Here is a 20,715-nt window from a genome sequence, read left to right as displayed (position 1 = left end):
TGGAACTGAAGTCAGTTTATACTTCGTCACATGATCAGAGTAATCAGACACCACTCTGATTCAGATGCATATTGAACTGAAAACTTGATCCTTGTACCTAATTGTTGACAAAAACATCTACTGATGCACAACCTTGGACACATCATCAGTGTTGTTTCCTGGGATCTCTGGGTGTGTCGGGTCTTACAACAGACACCCTCCTCCAGTCGACCCAACCGAGGCTGATCAGACCCCGGCCTGTGTCCAAGTGGCATTCTACTGTCCCCGATGCTCTCCCCTCTTCAGCCACAGCCATCTGGAGGCTCTCTCTGCTGCCTCCACGTTTTTTCCTATGTCTCTCCTTCGGTTGGCACCTGTTATGCCCAGTGTGCCATAGGCCTTGCTCAAGGAGTGCAAACCCCGGCTGCCCACCTCCACTGGCATACACCGGGTCCTCCAACCGTTTCCTCCGACAATCTTCCACCAGCTCTTCATACTTTTCCCTCTTTCTTTCATGAGCCTCCTCCATCCTCTCCTCCCAGGGAACCGTTAGCTCCAGCAGTTATCTCATCTCATCTTCTCATCTTCATCCTCTTATCCGGGGTCGGGTCGCGGGGGCAGCAGCTTTAGCAGGGGACCCCAAACTTCCCTGTCCCGGGCCACATTAACCAGCTCTAACTGGGGGATCCCGAGTAGTCCCAGGCCAGTGGGGAGATATAATCTCTCCACCTAGTCCTGGGTCTTCCTCGAGGCCTCCTCCCAGCTGGACGTGCCTGGAACACCTCCCTAGGGAGGCGCCCAGGGGGCATCCTTACTAGATGCCCGAACCACCTCAACTGGCTCCTTTCAACGCAAAGGAGCAGCGGCTCTACTCCAAGTTCCTAACGGATGGCTGAACTTCTCCCCCTCTCTCTAAGGGAGACTCCAGCCCCCCTCCTGAGAAAACACATTTCGGCTACTTGAACCCGCGGCCTTGTTCTTTCGGTCATGACCCAGCTTTCATGACCATAGGTGAGGGTAGGAACGAAGATTGACCGGTAGATCGAGAGCTTTGCCTTCCTCAGCTCTCTTTTCTTTAAAACGGTGCGGTAGAGCGACTGCAACACCGCCCCCGCTGCTCTGATTCTCCGGCCAAACTCACGCTCCATCGACCCCTCACTCGTGAACATGATCCCGAGGTACTTGAACTCCTTCACTTGGGGTGAACTTTAACTAACTGCTCCAGCAGTTAGTTAGAGTTATTAAAGAGGAGCTATGTACTCCAGTTTTAGTCCAGTTTTGCCCTGTTATCAACATGCAAGCCCTAAACTCACATTTAAAAAAAAAATTATTGCATCAAAGAATGTTTATGAGCTCAATGACTTTATTTAGAGCTCACCGGAAAAGTAATTACTGCTGTGTGCTGTCAGCTTGTAAAGCACTTGTAAACTGACCAATCACAGCACACTTCAGAGCCTGGTTTGTGGTGCGCTCGTTTTAATCACGTGGAGTGCCTGCGGTGGGCGGGGTTAGGAACAACCGACGTAGGATGAGCACCCGTGCCCGCTGTGGAGGCTTCTGAGACGACCGGAGACCCAAATCGAGGTCCCCCAATGTGAACGTCTCCTTTTAGTTGACAACAGCGAGTGTGAAGGGGGCAGTGACAACAACTAGCCGACTCTATCAAACAGCAAACTGTGGAAAACAGCGGTTAAACAATTAGCTCCTCATCGTAGTTGTTTCTCGCATGTGTCCGGCATCACTAAGGTTGGTAGTTAGCTACAGTTTGTCATATTCACGTCATTTACTACGATAATGCTAACGTTAGCTTGTTATTGCTTATAGGTTAAGGTGCCAAGTTGTGCTGAAACTAGTTTGCTGGTTATGTTAGCCCTTACTTAAACACTGTTAACACTTGTTTGTTACCACACACACACACACACACACATACACACACACACACACACACACACACACACACACACACACACACACACACACACACACACATACATAACAGATAATGGTTGTGCTGTTTAGCTAGCTCATCTTGAGGTAGGACAGCTATTAATAGCTTACCACATAATGTAACTCACCTAATTAACGCACTACTATTAGTTAGCATGCAATTAACGTTTGGCTGTTGTCTAAGTAATGTGGTTTACATGCGGCTCGATGACAGATCAGATGATTATAGTAGTACCTCAACTAGCACATCGTTAAATGACATGTGAGTCATGGATGAGCCCTTGAGTTTATGTTACCTAATTGCTACCTTTGCACTCATTACAGTCAAAAGAGTGATACAGATAATAAACCTTTGTGATGCTTTGCCTAACACTTGCTATTCTGCTAACGGGTCATGTTCACAGGAGGACACAGCATGCACTCTGGGTGTTTCTCCTACAGCCAAGTACTCTGTGTAAGTAAAATACTCATTTAATCAAATATGCGTATAGTGATCAGTGCATGATACAGATATGGATGATCCCCAGGTCTTTATCTTCCGGATACTTTCTCTGTGAACACATGGTTAAGAAACCATTTAGCTGCTGTCATCGCAATCGGTATGTTATTGCAATATTTGAATACTCCCATACCGGATCCTCCAACACCTGTTTCACAACAGGTGTCTCATTCCTACAACCACCACGCACATCCATGCTCTCACACACCAACATAAACCCACGCTTACTACTTTCTTTCTTTTTTCTCTTTGTCAGATATGACTAAGATTTGAAGGCAGATGTGGATTGAGTGAAACATTGCCATCAATCCCCCCCCAATACATCCATGTGTATAATTTTCTTGAAGTTTGACCCCCGGCCTGCATCCAAAAATGCCTACAGGTGAGGAATTAACCCTTTGAATAAACTTTCATACTTAATGCTAAGTACAAGGTAAGTTTACCAGATGACTAACTTGGTTACCAAGTAGAAAAAGGACTTCCAAGGAAAATATGATGGTGCAACATAGATCATGACATTTATAATGTGCACAAAATGTATCATAATTGCTCTTAGAGCCATTGTGTAAGTACCACTAACAAACACTCCCAGATCCTTATAAGAAGTTCTTAAACAAACAACAGAGCTGCCTACAAACATATGGCAGACAATGTCTAACTGTAAAGGGCGTTCTGCAAAAGCAGTCAAAGAATGTTGTCTTTAAATAAATGCTAACTGCACCTATGTGCTTTTGAACTTGGCATTGCAGCATCTTTAAGTAAACATTTAAAATCCTGAAGTACCCACTGTTGGTCCATCCTGATGAACGATGGTGTAAGAATATGTTTCATAATTTTGAGAAACATGTATGAAAATGATGCATTCTGTTTCTTTTTGATGACACTTTAAAAGAACAAACAAATGCTGGATTTGAATATTTCATGCTGTTTGCATCATATAGCTGCAGTGAAGTGTTGAAACATGCATCCACAGAATATATGGATGCATTTTCTCAAAAGAAATACAAGGTGTACTTTTCAGGTGTCAAGTCTTGACAATACTGCTGTCATACTCTGACAACGCTGCAGTTTTCCGTATTTCATCTTGTTCCAGTTTGTATAGTGTGTCACTTGGAGCTTTGAGGAATGCAAACTTACGAACAGCGGTATAGCGACAAAGAAGTTAAGGGAAGGAAGTTTTCTTTCCTGTTGTTTTATTTATAAAAATGTCATAGGGTTTTGGAGGTGTTAATCTTTGCCAGGGCCCAAGATTTTTATGAGATGACATGAATAATCCTCTATATTGAGCACATAATGTACTTACTATTGAAAATACCTCACCTTTTTTGCTCCAATATATAATTTTAAAGCACTGAACGAATTAGCTCAACCTCCATGTGCCCTATCCAGCAGTAAATGCTAACTTATTTCAGTGGGCAGCACAGACCAGTGCACAATGTCGAGTCAATGTGAGTTACGTGGTGATGTCGAGTCCAGCGCATTGTAATCCCCCTGAGCTTGAGGGTGACCTCTCTACCTGGCCATGGTCCATCTCTGTCCTTCCCTCTGGGAGTCTGAAACCGCCTAAGGAGATCCCAGCAGAGGTGTGGTGTGAGTACTGACACTGAACCCGGGGAAAGGTGAAACATCCTGTTCCCAAATGTGGTTACATCAGTGCTGGATATAGATTACTAGTTGCAGAAGTGGTTTTCTTTTGCTGCAGTGATGTGTAAAAAAAAAGGATTGTTAAGCGCACTTTGACTAAATTGGGTTGTAGGCAACATTAAAGTAACATTAATACACTCACGGCACGGTTGGGCCCATGTTCAGCACAAATTACTCATCATTACATACACGCTGAGAATTCTGTATGTTCGAGCTCGAAGCCTGCTTTTTTTTTTTAATTTCAGCTGCTCAGAATTAAACCAGGGCTGCAATCAACCAACTAGCATAGTTATATGATTTTGACCTGTGATTATTGAACTTCCTATAGGCTTTTCAATGTCATTTAAATACCAGCAGCTTCACTGACACTCCATAGAGGATGTTTGTTCACCACACCCAAAAGATGAATGAAAGATATGATGTCCCTGATGGCAATCTACCAACTGAATTTTCACGTACAGGTTTACATTTTGACCCCATGCTGGTTTAACAGGAAAGTTCAGTGAGTGAACAAAGCCAGAAAGGTTGATCCTTTTGGGAGTATTAATACGCTCATTATACACGATATCATGGCAGCCTGTAAGGATGTCGGCATGTTGGTTGGTCCGTCCACTACTTTGGTCCTGACTAGGGCACAAATAGTTAATTCCAAGATTGAGGGATCACGTCAATTGCTCGGGGGCCAATCGAGTACTTTCCAAATCTATTTTTAGAACCGACACATCTTCCTGCGGGAATACTGATGCACAGTGATACAGCCTGGGGGCTGGGGCCCTTCTTTGTGGAGTTTGCATGTTCTCCCTGTGTCTGCGTGGGTTTTCTCCGGGTTCTCCGGTTTCCTCCCACAGTCCAAAGACATGTCCGTGTTAGGTTAATTGAGGACTCTAAATTGCCCGTAGGTGTGAATGGTTGTCTGTCTCTGTTCGTCTCTATGTGTCCTGAGATAATTCGGTCCACGACATCAAATCGTCCCATCCGCCTAGTGAAGATGTCTGTGACGGGTAAAGGCAGCTGGTTACCTGGACCCAGGGTGAGTCTGAGTGAGAAGGAGGCAGCTGCCCAGATGAAGCAAGGCTTTTCCCAGTCAGGCTCAGAGATAACTTTATCTTCTGCCTTCTGAAGGGGATTCAACGCTCTCAGCACTTAATTATAATATAGTATCTGGCTTTTGTTTGGTATTTAGTGTTGGCAAAAAATGTTATTAGCCTGCCTTAGCCAGGTCGGCTAACTTGGTTTGAACGTTACGCCGAACCCTGTTTAAAAATCTATCAGATCAATAAAGCTTTTCTTGATATCAAATATGAGAGAAAGAATGAAAGGAACAAAATAGTAGTATTTATATTGAACTGACAAATCCGATTCGACCGACAAAACTCAGAGTCAGGTCCAACTCTGGGATGATCCAGCGGGAAATGTGAATATTCTTGAACGCATCTTTCCACAGCAACCTTAAAGTGGCTGCTGCCAAGTCCACAAACCACTGTTTTTACTGAACAGACAAAGAATCAGAGTTCAGTATTCATGAAAAGCTTTGATACCTTTCTGCTTCACACCATCCCTCCTACATAATGCAGCTGGCATATCCCCCCCCACCCCCCCACCCCCAGGATCAGATAGCAGATGCTCTCTCTGGTGTAGCATCATTAATGTTAGCCGTGGAGCAGTGGTGGCTCACAGAGTGCCATGGGAACAGGCTATCATTAGCCCTAGATGCATAGAGGTCGATCCCTATTAGGTGAGTTTGCTCTTAACAGGATCCAAGCACCCACCCAAGATTAATAGGGGACCACTGCCAAGTTCAGAAAGAACATACAGCGTCTATAGAGCTCAATAAATATCATACCCTAAACAGTGTTAGAATTGCATACATTTGGTACATGAGACTCTTATTTGTATATGTACATTGTATTCACAATGAGGATGTTAGTCCCCATAGTAGGTATTTCATTGTAGTGAAAGTCTTTTTACTACAATGAAGACTTTGAAACTTGAGCTCACTGTATAAAATGAGCTGTTGTGACCTAATCACAGCCTCATGAAACTTTAAAACCACGAAAGAGAGACAGTATAATAATAATAATAATAATAATAATACATTTATTTGATATGCTGTAGCACCTCTTACAGAGAGTCACAAAGTGCTTCACATGATAAAATTGTTAAAATAAGACTCAAAACAGTAAAATAAGCAAGTAACAATAAATACCACTGGAAATAAAAATTTAAAAGACTTAAAAATACAAATTACAAGTGCTGCTTTTTAAAATCAACAGAGGCCACAGAACATAAAACAATAGGAAGTGTGTTCAACCGAGTTGGAGTCACCGCTTCAAAGGCACGGCCACCTTTGCTATATTTTATTTTCTATATTTTATATTGTATTTTCTATATATTTTGATATAGGACATTCATTGCATGTATTGACTATAAGGGGGCTTCTGAGCAGTTTCCAGAACAGAAGTGCTCGCCATCCAATTCATCGATTCATAATGCAAAATCTGAATCCAATCTCCAAATGTCAAAAGTTTTTGATACCAAACCACAGCATGACCTTTTTCTGCGGTGTTCCTGAAAGGCTAATTCATGCTTAGAAAAGTCACATGGTGCAGTAGTGAGAGGTCATCTTTTCCTCTGAGCAAAGGCGTACACAGGACGCACAGGAACAATTCTGTGTGTCCTGCATGTCCGAACAGCTGAATGGGTGAGATGAGCTGGATGAGGGGTTGTGTTGCTATGTAAGCAGTGGGTGACTCAAGCTGAGTGAGGATATGTAGCCACTACGTGACGTTACAGTTCCACATTTGACAGTAGTGACCTGCTTAAAGGCGTTTAAGGGCGCACTAACACCGTCCGTCCGTACCGTGCCCCGTGCTTTAGGGTAATTGTCCCCCCTCCATCTCCCCCCGTGTGGCCAGGCCCCATTGTACTCACACTGCCTGGGCCTCGCACAAATGCTTCTTGCTGCCTAAACGTCATCTCGCCATAACACGTCACACGCAATGATTGACGTCATCGCGATGCGTCGCTTTATTTACAAATCTTTCCATAGACCTCAGAGTTTTTGTGCGTCTTGTCCGACTGTTTTTGAATGTCTCCCAAACGAGCCGTGGATGGCAAGCGTGCCGCGAACAGGCGCGATACTGTTGCACTCACACTGGTCAATCGAACTAGACTTTACCCGTGGAACCTGTTTGGGCACGGTGTGAGTGCGCCCTAAAAAAAGTAATGGCCGGTGCTTTGTACATTATCTTCTACGAATTTCTCTCCACTACAATTTGGAATGAAGTTCTTTGGGTTTCATACGAAGTTTGCTTACATTGCATGAGTTGAATGACCGATTCACCAGCTTAAAAAAAAGAATTGGATGTTAGAGAAACATCTTAAATATAAAAATATATTCACAACTCTGTCTAGCATGCTTCTCCAGCTGAACACTTTTGCTAGAAGGTCAAAGGGTCACACGCACGGTTATTACATCCACACTCTCGCCAATCACATTAGCGCAGCGGTTGTGGTACCGCTGGCGGTATCGCTCTGTTACGTCCTTGTCGCAAACTCCTCAGTACTATTAGTGTTTGCACTACAAAAGAAATGTCCCAGAACACCTCAACAAGTTGTCTGAGTTTTAACAGTTACAATGTTTCTAGGTTTAGCGGTCCACTTATGACCAGATCGCCCAAGACACATTTTAAAACCAAATGCACTGGAAAGGAAATTAAAAGCAATTGCCCCAGACTGCTGTATTACACTGTCCCATCTAGTTCACAGAAACTGGTGTACTTGGATCACAAGTTCTGTTTTACTTCCTGACTATAAAGGTCAGTCATCTTTTATATTGGCTTCTCATTTTGCTGTAAGCCTCAATTTGATCCTCTCATCTTTGGCCATCATCAAAGTACCTCTACCTTTGTGTAACCTTGACCTTTTCTATCCTCTGCATCCTGCAGAGTAACTTTGTAAAATTACTGAACTACAAGACACCTGGACACATGCGAGGCATTTATGAAGCCAGTGAGAGAGTAACACTACGTCCTACTATAAAAAAAAACAACAATCTTTTGTAATGCTTCAGTAAGTCTTCATAAACAAGACTTACTGAATGAACAAAAACTACCTCACTCCCTTCCCTCAGGCTAATTTTGGCTGCAAACAGAGATGAGGTCTACAACAGGCCATCCAAGGCTGCTGACTTCTGGGGAACCAACAGTGAGATCCTCAGCGGTAAGTCTTGAGTCCAGCTCACCTCTTACCTTTTCACTACCTCGAAAACACACATTGTATTTGCTTGTCGTTGTCCTTTTAACAGGAAATAGTATGTAAACATAAAACAAGTTGGATTAGTTTGTGTTTTGAAGTGCAGGCTTTGTCTCTATGTGACTTTTTTTTAACCACATAAGTCCCTAAGGCTGTATTGCAACTTTTTGACAACAGTGTTATTCAAGGCTAAAAGGCTTTCAATATTCAAGGAAAGATCTGTCTCCTGCACCAGAATCCATCTCTCCTGCATTCTGTCACAGGATATCCCCTCCTGCAGTAAACTATATTTAATTGACTGATGTCCAATACACATTATAGCCAAGCAGTGGAAATCAATCATCCTTTTTTTCTGCTGAAGGAGGAAACACCGAGATAGCCTCGTTGTTCATCAGTCTCCTTCTCCCCTCTGTAATAGAGGGGTCAGGACTCCAGAAGTGGGCCCTTAATTGATGGCTGCTTTTATGTGATGTGACAGGAATAAATGGCCCTGCCTTATCTGAAGGGCTGTGGGGGCGTGGAGGCAGGGCCCTGAAGCAGACATAGCATGACGAGAAAGGAAAGGAAGTAAGCTATAGCTCCCAGTGGGATTCTTAGCTTTCCATCCACTCCCAATGGAGTGAGACCTATTGGCTCTCTTGGTCAGTGTGAGTGTAAGTGGACCTGTCTTTATTGATCGCCCCAGGAAGTGCAATAGACATGCACGCCACCATTTCCCTGTCATGTAAAGAAGAGGAATGTGGAAAGAAAACAACAGTTTTCATTGATGGATGCCAAAGCTATATTTGAAGGTAGTCCGATCAAAAGACATAGCAACAGATTTTGTGATTATTATTTATTTTTGTACGTCAATGAGAGTCAATGGAGCATTTCATCAGGTGTATCTTAATGCAGACTAGTTCAAGGTCAGTAGATGTTCTTGCAGCCTTTGCCAGGCGCCTTCATTTGAGGGACAAGGACATTCCCCATTTTCAAAAGATGCAGTTGTGCTTCAGAGTTGCAAATGGAGAAAGAGATGACCTATGAGGTTAAGGTCTATTTGCTAACAAATATGCAGGACGTTTACTGCAAAGAACTATGTAATTTGGGACATTTTTTGTACAGAAATAGCAATTTCCTTGAAAGCAAAGCTCAATTTAAACCAACATAAATAGTTAATTCATTTTTGTTTATTATTGGAAACTTTATTTTTCATTGTTGACTTGTACGCTTACCTGTTGACTCACATGTTTGCATGTTCAGCTGCCCTGTAGTGTTATAACTAAAAACGCTAGCCATTACTAATCGTTCACCAATTAGAAGCTGATTTCCCCGTGTTTGGTTCCAAATGACGTAGTTCTTTCTAGGAAACATCATAAAAATGATGCCAGTGTCAGGACATTTCTTACCCATTGTACCTCTTAAGGGAGACTTCTGGTTCTTAAACCATTGGGAAAAAATCTGCAGAAACATGGGAAATGACTTTACTAAACGGATACCAACAGGGTACTGAATGTTGTGGGAATAGTCCAACGGTATGGAGGAAGAAGTGCTGTTAATTCCAAACAACTAAGTAAGGCTCTTTTTCATTTGACACATTGTGATGTTTTTTTATTCCAAGAGTCATTTACAGCTGTTTTAATGGCTTAATAAATGGCTATTTGCAAGGTACATTATATTTTACGTCCAGATGAAGTGTGATATAAACATTCTACTACTTTGATGTTAACCAGGCCTGGACCTAGAATGTGGTAAAGAAGGAGGATCATGGCTGGGGATCAGCAAGCGGGGCAAGCTGGCTGCAATCACCAACTACATGGAAGGACGTCCCAACCCTGATGCACAAGGAAGAGGTGAAATATCCTGCATGTTACTTACGCTTCAGATTGGTAACTTAACTGTTCCTAGTAGTCTACTCATGCTATTTCTTTTACACATTGGTACTGTTTATTTAACTTTATCCATCATTTAAAGTGCAACTTCTGGCTGCATTTTGAAAGGGTCTTGCAATATAATTTGTGCCGTACTTTTGCTGTTCTGTAGGATTTCTCGTGTCTAACTACCTTACGGACAAGGATGTGGACAGCTACTCTTACCTAAAGAAGGTGTCGGCAGAAAGCCACCTGTACAACGGCTTTAACCTCATCACAGCCGAGTTCAAGTGAGTGAAATCCATCTGAGTGTATGGTCCATCAACTAATAAAGCTGAGTCAAAGGTGTGTTAACATCATAAGAATTTTTACACTGAGGTTTGTTTGCAAAAAAGACCCAGTTGACTTCCATTTAGCAGCCATACTCACAAAGTGCTGAAATTTTACAAGATGAAATTTATTCCACAGTTAGGCTGAATAGGTAAAATTGCCACCTAAGGCTGTCTGTGTTAAGAACAGTTCTTTTTTCTTCACTTTGTGGGTGTCATGAAGGGATATTGGCAAATTCTTGTGCACTAAAGGATTCTTACTCTGAGATATTTTCGAAACTCTTTCACAATGGGCTGTAACCTTTTATACAGTCTATGGCTGTAACTCTGTTCCTCTGAGTTTTGCCCTTACCTTGGAATGAAACCGCAAAGGCAGCGTCTTCATCTCTGGAGTGCCAAGCAGGCAGAAGTGAATGGAAATCTCAGCTGCTGAGCTGTGAAAGAACCTGCATTAAAATTCAAAAGGAACACCTGTTCATATTTCAGGGTTTCAGACCAAGAAAGTCTACAGCATTAAAGATAATGAGGGCTTTTTCTTTCTTTTTGTTCCCCTTGTCTGCTCCACCAGCCCCACTATTGAATTTGGTGAACTGGTAAAGGAATCAAAATCAAAGTGGGATCGTTGCACACCAAGATAGTTGTCATGGTAGAGGCCCCTGTGGGCAATTGGCATGGAAACAGGTCTCAGTTTCTGCCAGGTTCAGCTCCAACACACACTCCCACCATACTGTATCCCTGGCGGGGGAGAAAACAAATCAGGCTTTCCACACAGTGGAGTTTGGAGTTATGACCCCTGTATCCTGATAACATGGCCTCAAGGAGGATCTCCTCTCAGGACAAATTTTATTACGCTTGTAGAGCCCTTCCTCACATTGCTTTTAGGTTTAAGAGATACATTTGTTTTCTGCTGTATTGCTGATGTAGGACCATGATATCATTTTTGAAAACTATGACCTCAGAGAATCATTGCTGCCTACCTCCAATATGATGGATATGATGCAGTTTATTAAAACAATGGGTTTCTAGCCGGCGACTTTACCAACTGAAATTACCGTTGTTACCCACAGATAATGTTAGCTGTAGCTAGGGCTGGGCGATATGGACCAGAACTTTTTAGCTGAATGGCGATACTCAATATATATCAGTACGAGGAGTTTGACACACACCTCGTACTGCACTCTATGGCGCTGTTGTAAATGGTGGTAGAGATTCGTCGAGACATAATTTCTCATTTATTTTACTAACTAACTACTCTTCAACTGTTCTTGCTTGTGTCTGTCTACTGCATGAGGGACTTGTGTGTGTGTGAGCGGGTAGAGAGGGGGCTGGTAATGGTTTCGCTCAGAGAGGAAGAGAGGCGGGACAAGGTCAAGTTATGTGAGCGACAGACAGGGAGAGGAGAACTAGGTGAACTGGTATAAAGAATAAGCATTGTTCTTGTTTTGCAGTGCAGAGCTAGATTTTCTGGCATGATGTGGAAAAAAATGTTAGATCGACTGTTAACTGCTTATTGTACATACATTGACAAGCAGGACAGACAAGGAGACAAGTTTTTAGGTTGAGGACTAACTTGTGTTTTTGGCACACATACGGTTTACTTGCATTAGAGCAGGATAGAACCACTAACACTGATCTACACTCTTATTTAGTATCACCCACTACCAGCTTCCACACAATGGGGAAGTCCTACATATACCACTGAGAATGGACCTTTTTTTGGTAACATAACCTTTAACCTCACACAAAATATTGTAGTATTACTGCACTATAGTTCTGTTTACGTCTGCTCATTACACACAAGTATCATGTCTGACCTCATCTGAATCCAATCATTGTCCACTTATATCTTTTCTGCACTACTGTTCATACCTGTCTACTGCATGTTTACATTGTTTACATCATATACACCCGTTCACATGTCTTCTTACATCTGATACACGCATGTCTTTCTACATCTCACGCCGACGATGTTCTCTGTATCTAACCTGTACTAACACACTAACATCCTGACACTTATTCTAACCTGTACTAACACACTAACATCCTGACACTTATTCTTCTCTTACACTTAATTCTTGTTGTTAGGTTAAAATGTTTTTGTATAGTTGCACTGTCGTTATTTGCTGCTCTGTGTGCCCTGAATTGAAAAAGTTTTTTGAATTGAATTGAATTGAATCTTATCTCCTTGGCCTTGCAAGTAACACTGGGTTATAATACTACTGTAGATTGTAACATTAAGCTAGTTAGCCAGGACAGGCTTAGTGAATGGACAAATGACTTGACGTCATCTTCTTGGGTTCCAAAGAAACAAGAAGCACGTTTTCAAATGACAAACTTTAGTCTTCCCTGATCCCAGGTGTTTAATAGCAGCACAGAATAGGCTATTTGCAGCCATAGCCCAGGAATGTCAGTATTCTTTCTTCTCCGAAAACCCCTTTCTTTCTCTTTTCACATAGGACTAAACATCTGGTATATAGCTTGGTTGTTGTTTCTTTGATAGACTAAAGCCATCAAGATATGCGCATGTCCTTGTTACGATCACAAGCTGTGGTTGCATCTGCATTGCCCCAGTGACATCTAATCTAACCATCTAAGCCAGAAGATGTTACTTTCTCTGATTTTTGCTTTACCAAACAGTGTTGCTCTAGATGACCCTCATAGTTTGCTCAAATGCTGTGGGAAGGGCTTATATTCCGAAACATGTCATATTTCCTTAACACTTTGTGAAATTGCAGTTGGTAGACGTGTTGAATTTCTGTTCATGTATGTATGATTGTCCAGGATCTTTCATTTAATCGACATTGCAAGCAGCACTTTTGGGGGCCAAGCAATGGGCACCCTCCCAATAGACACTGCACTAGTTCGTCTTAAATGAAAGAAGAAGGTCCCCCCCCCCACACAAACACACACACACGCACACACGCACACCCATGAGACACCATCATCTGTCTATGTGATAATGCCTTCTGCTTTGTCTGGGCCGTCACCTGGGGCTGAAATCACTCAACAGAGTCACTGTTAAAGTAATGTGTATGTTTCTCTCCTCAAATACTCGTCTGAAGCCGTGTTCACTGCAGATAGAGATGACACACGGTGACAGAAAGCAAGCTACACCGTTTTAATAAACAACATCATTACCCGCCTATTTGTTTTCCACTGTAGTGTGTGCGCCCAGCAGCTCACAGGAAATAAGGTGTCTAGTCTTTCCGAATCAATAACTACATCTGGAAGATGGAGAGTAGCACTATATTACAATTAGAGGACTTCTCATCCATCTGTAACCAGAGACGTGATTTATGAGGAGGTGGCTGTGAAGGGACACCATGTGCCCACCATTTTTAAGCATTGTCTGTCTTGTGTGTGGGATCACTCATCAAGAAAGGGTGAACACTTAATGTACAACCCAGTGTGGTGCTTGTTTAACCAATAGTGCCTTGATTAAAACGCTGTAACCATGTTGGGTTGAGTTGTATATGCACATGATTTGGTCGTTGGCCTCAGTGCATTTCCTAGCACATCATACTGGGCCTTCCCTAATACTAATACTTAATTTACTCTGAAATACTGTTATTTTTTATTGTTCAGAATTTGATAGAATATCCACTGTGGCTATACCACTGCTATACTGGCATGTTATTTTAAATAACCAAGGCGCTTCAACAAAAACCCTTATTTTGTGAAAAAAGCAGTGAGCAGAATTAGAGAACAGTATCTCTTCTGTCAGAATAGAAAATTTAAACAATGTTTTCTTAGGGCTATAGGATTAAAAAATGCTAGGAATTATAACCCCATAGAGAATCTCTGGAAAATCCTTAGCAACAAAGTAATATCTAAGAAACCCACTCCAGTTACCAAATTGTGGAAGAGACCACAAGAAGAATGGCCCAAGATCAAATCAGAGCAGTGAGAGAAACTTTAGTGTCTGCATGTGTGTGGTTGGATATGAGAGTACATGCTGTTGTTACCCAGGAGCTCATCCAACCATCTCCAGGCAACTACACCACAGCTGGCGATGGGGGAACTGCTCTGCAGCCTCAGTATAAAGGCCTCTTCATTAGATCGCTTTCCAGTCAGCATACTGATTACCTCTCCTCCTGAGATGAAAAAGCCTGTTCCACTCTTCCCTCCTCATTCTCTCTTTGCCCAGTGGCCTTGACCTCCTGCTGTTCTCTCATCTCAGCTCAAATCAACCCACAGTGCACCTGATGGGACTTTCGATATTCTTGCCGGCTTCAAATAAGAGAAATAGAGCTATCTCTCCGCAAGTCCTCCATCTGCTATCATCACAGTCAATCGCATGCATATCACAGGCAAAGTGTATACATAAACACCAGGCCTTTGAGGTATTGTTGAATGAGTACCAACAAGCTCAACTAGTATGTCAGACATTGTTCGCCCGCGGCAGAGGTAACAACAGGTTAAAGGCTTTATAAATTATGCAGTTTTCTCTTCAGCTTACAGAGCCATCTGGGTCCCACTGAGCAGCTACTGTGTACATCCATGTATGAGGGGTAACCGCAATCACCCGAGTCAACATTGGTCAGTGCTGCTGTGTTCATTTTAACCACAGGAGCACAGGAAAAGCTATTGTTTATTCAGACTGTTCAACTGGGTTTGGGTACAAGTTGGAAACAATATTAAGGTCTTTTGTTGTTGTCAGAGAGTTTGTGTAATGTCAGCCTCTCAGCACATTGCCCTGCCTTTAGAAAACATCTGCTCCAAGGCATTCAGACGCCAAGCAACTGTTTGTACACGAGCAAGTTTATCACTGTGTGCGTGTGCGTGTGCGTGTGCGTGTGTGTGCGTGCGTGTGTGTGTGCGCGCGTGTCTCACTTTTTCTAAGACTTGGTTTTAAGGTTTGTATTATGTTTAGGTTATGGTAGGGTTCGATTTAGACGTCTAGTTGTGATGGTTAAGGTTTGTGTAAGGGGCTAGGTAATGCATTATTTCAATCCACGTCCTCACAAAGATAGATGTGCGAGAATGTGTGTGTGTGTGTGTGAGCTTTGCCCATGTCAGATTGTGTCATGTTTTTCTCTGTCTTTGGTAGTGAGATTAATTAGTCCACCACCTACATGCTAAATGCAAGCATGTTTATTGTCATGTCACATCATCTCTTACATCATCCTGTCTCTGTAGTTGGGCTGAGCTAATGGATAATGATCCGCACTAGTCCATTTCCATTTGACTGAGGAAAACAAGAAGCATTAGATAATAATACACTAAAATCCATGTGTGTGTGCGTGCGTGTGTTTGTGTGTAATAACTCTAAATGCATCTCAAGTAGCTGCTGTGAGATCGAGGAAGATGATCATGTATTGATTATTAAAGTAGTCGTGGGTTCATTTTCTCTTGATCAATGAATTGACTAATTGTGTCAGCAACAGATAAGTCATTGGTAATGAGTTGTATGATGTTTTTTTCTTGGTGAAATATGAAACAGAGCAAAGGCTGATAAGTATTTTGGCTTTTAAAACTACCTAATAAAGTTAGTGGTAGCGCTCCGAGCCCAGCAGAGTATTCTGTTCCTGTCTTGCCAGCTCGTGACTGGGAAACTTACCAAGTTAGATGTTGAAGCGGTGTTGCGCCACATTTCAGATGGACTGATGCCACTGGTACGGCTGTCAGAAAGTTGACATTAAAAAAATAATTTCCCTACCGGTTCAAAGGATATGGTCATAATTTATTATTCACTCTCCTGTACCAAAGCTGTCACTGATGCCCTTGATGTCAGATGGATTTTTCAGACTGAATAAATTCTCTCTAACTGAGGACTTTGTGTGGAGATCTAACACTGTCGCTAAATGGTTTTGTGGTGGACAAATTTCTCTGCAGCACTCATTTGTATTTTGAAGCGTCCATTTTTACCCGGTTGTTCCGTTAGGATAAATTAAAATGCTGCAATTAACTTTGGTATTTTGCAATTTAAATTGCCTTTACAAATGAAACAGACTTTTAAGTTCCTATTCTCCGGGACCACAAAGAAAACCAATCATTAAAGAATACTGTATGGTGCATTGTGGGTCTTCTCTTTCACCCTGATCACTCCTTCTCCCTCAGGAGCGCTTCTTCAAACATCACCTTGGCTGTGTTCGAAGCATTGTGAAGCCTTCATAATTAGAAATGAACACATTTAATCATCACTAAATGAAATCTGTAATTTTCCATCTCACTGTGTCCCACGTAGAGCCAAACAAGACACTGTGTGTTACTATGGAAACAGAGGCAGCCCCGAACCCATCCATCTAAAACCAGGTCTGTGTTTTTACTATGGTTGCTGTAGAAACCAATCCTTTCACGTCATACCTTTCCTCTTGGCCTATGGCCTGGTAATGTAAGACTGACATTTCCATTTGATATTGCTCTCACATTGTCTGTTTATTAGAGGACGTGTCACACAAGGCCGGCGACAGAGCTTACGAGTGTATTTGTCTGTGTTCTTCATATGCCCCTCAACAGGAATCTATGGCTTGAGTAATTCAACGCTGGATACTCCATGGAGGAAACTGCTGCAAGGCAAACGTCACTTCACCAGCGCTGTCAGCGACCAGTCCCTAAGCTGTGATGGACTGGTGCAAGAGCTGCTCAATGTCCTCAATAATGAGGAATTGTGAGTTGGTGAACACCCACTTAAACACTCTTTAAGAACACATCCCATTCATTTTAGTTTGTGAATAATCATATAATAGGAATTTGCAAATTAAATATGAATAAATTGCCATTGATGGTGTCATGAATGTTGACTATTGAGGTTACTTGCATGTACGGTCTCTAGTACATTTTGGATTATTGATGTAGCTTTCATGTAAATATGAAGCTATCGTATAAAAGTTGTTGTTTTATCTTATTCTCACCCTGAGGTTTTCAGGCAACCAGCCAGGACTCTGGTGCATTCAAATCTATCTGATTGGTGGTGATTTTGATTTTGATTTTGATTTTTACACATATTCATTTTTATAACCGATCAACCCTGCATAACTCAGACCCGGGGTGTAGGAATGGATTACTATTGAGCAACGGAAAGCACAGAGCTGCAACAGTTTCAAATATCAAATTGTGCTTTTGTCAAAAGAGATAAGAACATATTAGATTTGGCGTGAACACTAATTAAGAGCATCCAGTGAGCAGACTCTCTTCAAACTTTCTGGAGAAGCTTGTATGGTAGCTGTTTATCTATAAAAGACATCAAGACTCTACTGCATGACCTATTTTTTGCCGGAGACATTTTTAGGAACAGAATTCAGTGAGCTGTCAGTTGCTGTAAGAGAAACTTTCATTTGTGCTTGATACTGAAATCGAGGACAAGGACAAAGAAGGTTGTGGGACCGTGTGCAGGTGTTATGGATTGTCCCAAATATACTGCATAGGGAATATGACAGAGATTGATCTCTACTAACTCATGACTCTAAAGCTTCTCAAACAGATGTATCGTGGTTCTGTTTAACAGGAACACACCTGATCCAGCTCAGGAGAGCCAGGGTGATGGTTACACCATGTCCATGATCCAGGCTCTGTCGGCAGTGTGCGTTCGCACCCCTCATTATGGCACAAGGTCAGTGTCTTCCACCTTTGCCAAATCCCTCTCCCTGTTTGTCTGCTCCTGAGGTGACTGACAGGGCTGTGCTGGCCTGCTGGATCATAGAGAGCACCTAACGTTTGGTGCACAAAAATCCCCGGCATAATCACTTCTCCACAGCTGGGAAACAAAAGGGGATGCTCTGTACTGTGAGCACACTGTGGTGGACTAGTGGATACAGAAACTGTCCTGTAGCCAAAAGGGTCAGAGGGTCAATCTTTGCCAGAGCCATCAGAGTGTCCTATAGCAAGGAACTGTCTGCAACTGCCTTAAAGGGGAATTGCAGTATTTTTTAAGCTGGACCATAATTCACCATGTATTCCATTTACCTCGGCGTAAAGTTATACGTAATGACGTCTTTCTATACAGTGTATGGTCACACCCGAGTTGACCACATTCCAGTTACAAGTCACAGAAAACCATTGCCAGGTTACCCACTGTCAGCAATACCAGTTGATAAGTTATTATTATGAGGTATACTCCGCAATTTTATTTCTAAAATGCAGCTAGCGACAAATGTAGCGACTTATTCAGACCAGTAAAAGCAAGAAATATCATATTGTTATTCATTCTCATGCCTGCTGCCAACAGCACCGGAGGTATTTCTTCCTCTCATCTTGTGCAGTGCGCATGCAAAACACAACCACTTAGCTTTAGGAATATTATGTGTGTTGACGTCACCAATATGCATCTGAGCGTATAACATCAACCGGCAACTGTTAGTGACTTTTGGAGCTAGTGCTAGCTACTTTCACTAGAAAAGAATTGGCAACGCTGCATGGCGTCTCAGTTACGCCATGGTAGCTGGGGAATGACCACAACGCCAGTTTCTGAAAACGGGCTTTTTGCATTTCTCTGTGGATTGAGCGTTTAGATACTTGCACAGATATAGCACTCTCAGACACCTGCTTTATACTAAACAAATACATGAAAGTATCACTTTCTACAGTCTGGGACCTTTTAAATGATCTCAGGGCTTAATGTTCTCCTGATTTCAGGCATAGAGAAGTAGATAAGTAGTATTCATATAATGTTTCATTCAACACATTGTACACATTTTCCTTCCGGACAACTTTTCAGGCTCACAAATCATTTCCCCAGTTATCACATCTGTCCTCATTGTTACTCCTGCTTGTTATTGATTTTCAGTTAATCTAATATTTCTTTGTGCTTGTGTCCCGTGTCCCTTCCTATTTAGGACTAATACAATTATCCTGATAGACGCAGAGGGTAATGTGACCTTCACAGAGCGCACCATGCCCAACTGTGACCCAACCAAATGGAGCACCAGTTCTTTCCAGTTCAAACTGCAGGTGTGAAGACATGACGGAGGAAACCCACTCTGTGCCTTTCTGCATCACCTTTCTTCCCACCCGCTACGCCCCCTCCTCTGCCTCCTCTGCACTTTTCCATAGCAGCTCTGTGCACGTGAGGACTCGTGCAGGGCAAGGACCTGCACTTTTTCTTTAGCTAGTCAACACTAGCTGCCTCATCGACATCAGTGATATGCATTTCTTATTCTTGATTTAAGCTGAATGCATCTTTTGAAAATGTGTGCTAATTTGAAAGATTGCCAAAGAACATTCAGAATTTTGTTATGGGAGATATTTTATCTGCATTTCACAAAAAACAGCAGGGTTGGGTTCAAAAAGTCTATAATCTATAACAAAGTGTTGGTAACCTGCTTTCAAATCAATACAATCACGCACAAGATTATTTTAATGCAATCTAATTTATTCTTGGTGGTGTTAGATTTTTACCTTTTTATACGTCATATGAAGTGAAAATACACTTTATGCACAACTTCCAGACTGCAATTTTCTTTGGGTTTTTTTACACTATGGGAAATTATTCTGTCAACGGTGGTGGTTGCAACAGATATTTCAGAGGTCAATGCAAATAGTTTCAGGCACCGGATCTCTGATTACTTCCATGGTAGAATAACACATTTTACAGCTGCTTGACAATAAAAAAAGATTATCCAAACACTCACTTGGCTTACTATAATGATTGTTGACATAAAGCCGCTGCTCCTTTGCGTTGAAAGGAGCCAGTTGAGGTGGTTCGGGATCATCTAGTAAGGATGCCCCCTGGGCTCCTCTCTAGGGAGGTGTTCCAGGCACGTCCAGCTGGGAGGAGGCCTCAGGGAAGACCCAGGACCAGGTGGAGAGATTATATCTCCACACTGGCCTGGGAACGCCTCAGGATCCCCAGTTAGAGCTGGTTAATGTGGCCCGGGAAAGGGAAGTTTGGGGTCCCCTGCTAAAGCTGCTGCCCCCGCGACCCGACCTTGGATAAGCGGTCGAAGATGAGATGAGAAGATGAATACACAAACATACTGTGAGGAACCCAAATATCACAGAGTAATATAGTGAAACAGTGAAACAACCCGCGAATATCATATCGGTTATCAATTCGTAGTAGCCCTCAATACCCACTGGACTAAAATAGCTTTGAAGAGGTATATTTCCACTATCGTGTGAGTAGAGGGGTATTTCAATGAGGGCATGCTTAACCAGGAACCCTAGGTTAACGTCAACCCTTTAGGCGCTCATAAAAGCAGAAGAACCCACCATTGATATTACCTGAACCTTTATTTTGCACATGTTCTTTGATTTGTGACACCAAAGTATGGTG

General features: G+C 42.4%; 1 protein-coding gene across 1 annotated transcript; it reads left to right on the top strand.

Moving 5' to 3' along the window:
• The first annotated feature begins 1,595 nt into the window (after positions 1-1,595).
• tango2 (transport and golgi organization 2 homolog) lies at positions 1,596-20,030 on the top strand. Its single transcript, XM_083913109.1, has 10 exons — positions 1,596-1,725; positions 2,331-2,380; positions 2,682-2,807; positions 8,202-8,290; positions 10,036-10,155; positions 10,346-10,463; positions 16,690-16,757; positions 16,962-17,112; positions 17,950-18,054; positions 19,277-20,030. The coding sequence occupies exons 3-10, from the start codon at positions 2,752-2,754 to the stop codon at positions 19,395-19,397; spliced, it is 828 nt and encodes a 275-aa protein (XP_083769235.1). The 5' UTR covers positions 1,596-1,725; positions 2,331-2,380; positions 2,682-2,751; the 3' UTR covers positions 19,398-20,030.
• The last annotated feature ends 685 nt before the right edge of the window (positions 20,031-20,715 follow it).

The sequence above is a fragment of the Echiichthys vipera genome (genome assembly GCF_963691815.1).
Source record: "Echiichthys vipera genome assembly, chromosome: 4".
In the NCBI taxonomy this organism is placed as follows: Eukaryota; Metazoa; Chordata; class Actinopteri; order Perciformes; family Trachinidae; genus Echiichthys; species Echiichthys vipera.
Note: the sequence above shows the minus strand (reverse complement) of the source record. Positions and strands in the feature narration are given on the sequence as shown.

Excerpts from the sequence above, each read along its gene's own strand:
- tango2 (XM_083913109.1), top strand. The coding sequence starts at position 2,752 with ATGTGTATAATTTTCTTGAAGTTTGACCCCCGGCCTGCATCCAAAAAT. Across the intron at positions 10,156-10,345 it reads CCCTGATGCACAAGGAAGAG|GATTTCTCGTGTCTAACTAC; the intron begins GTGAAATATCCT and ends GCTGTTCTGTAG. Across the intron at positions 10,464-16,689 it reads CTCATCACAGCCGAGTTCAA|AGCCAAACAAGACACTGTGT; the intron begins GTGAGTGAAATC and ends TGTCCCACGTAG.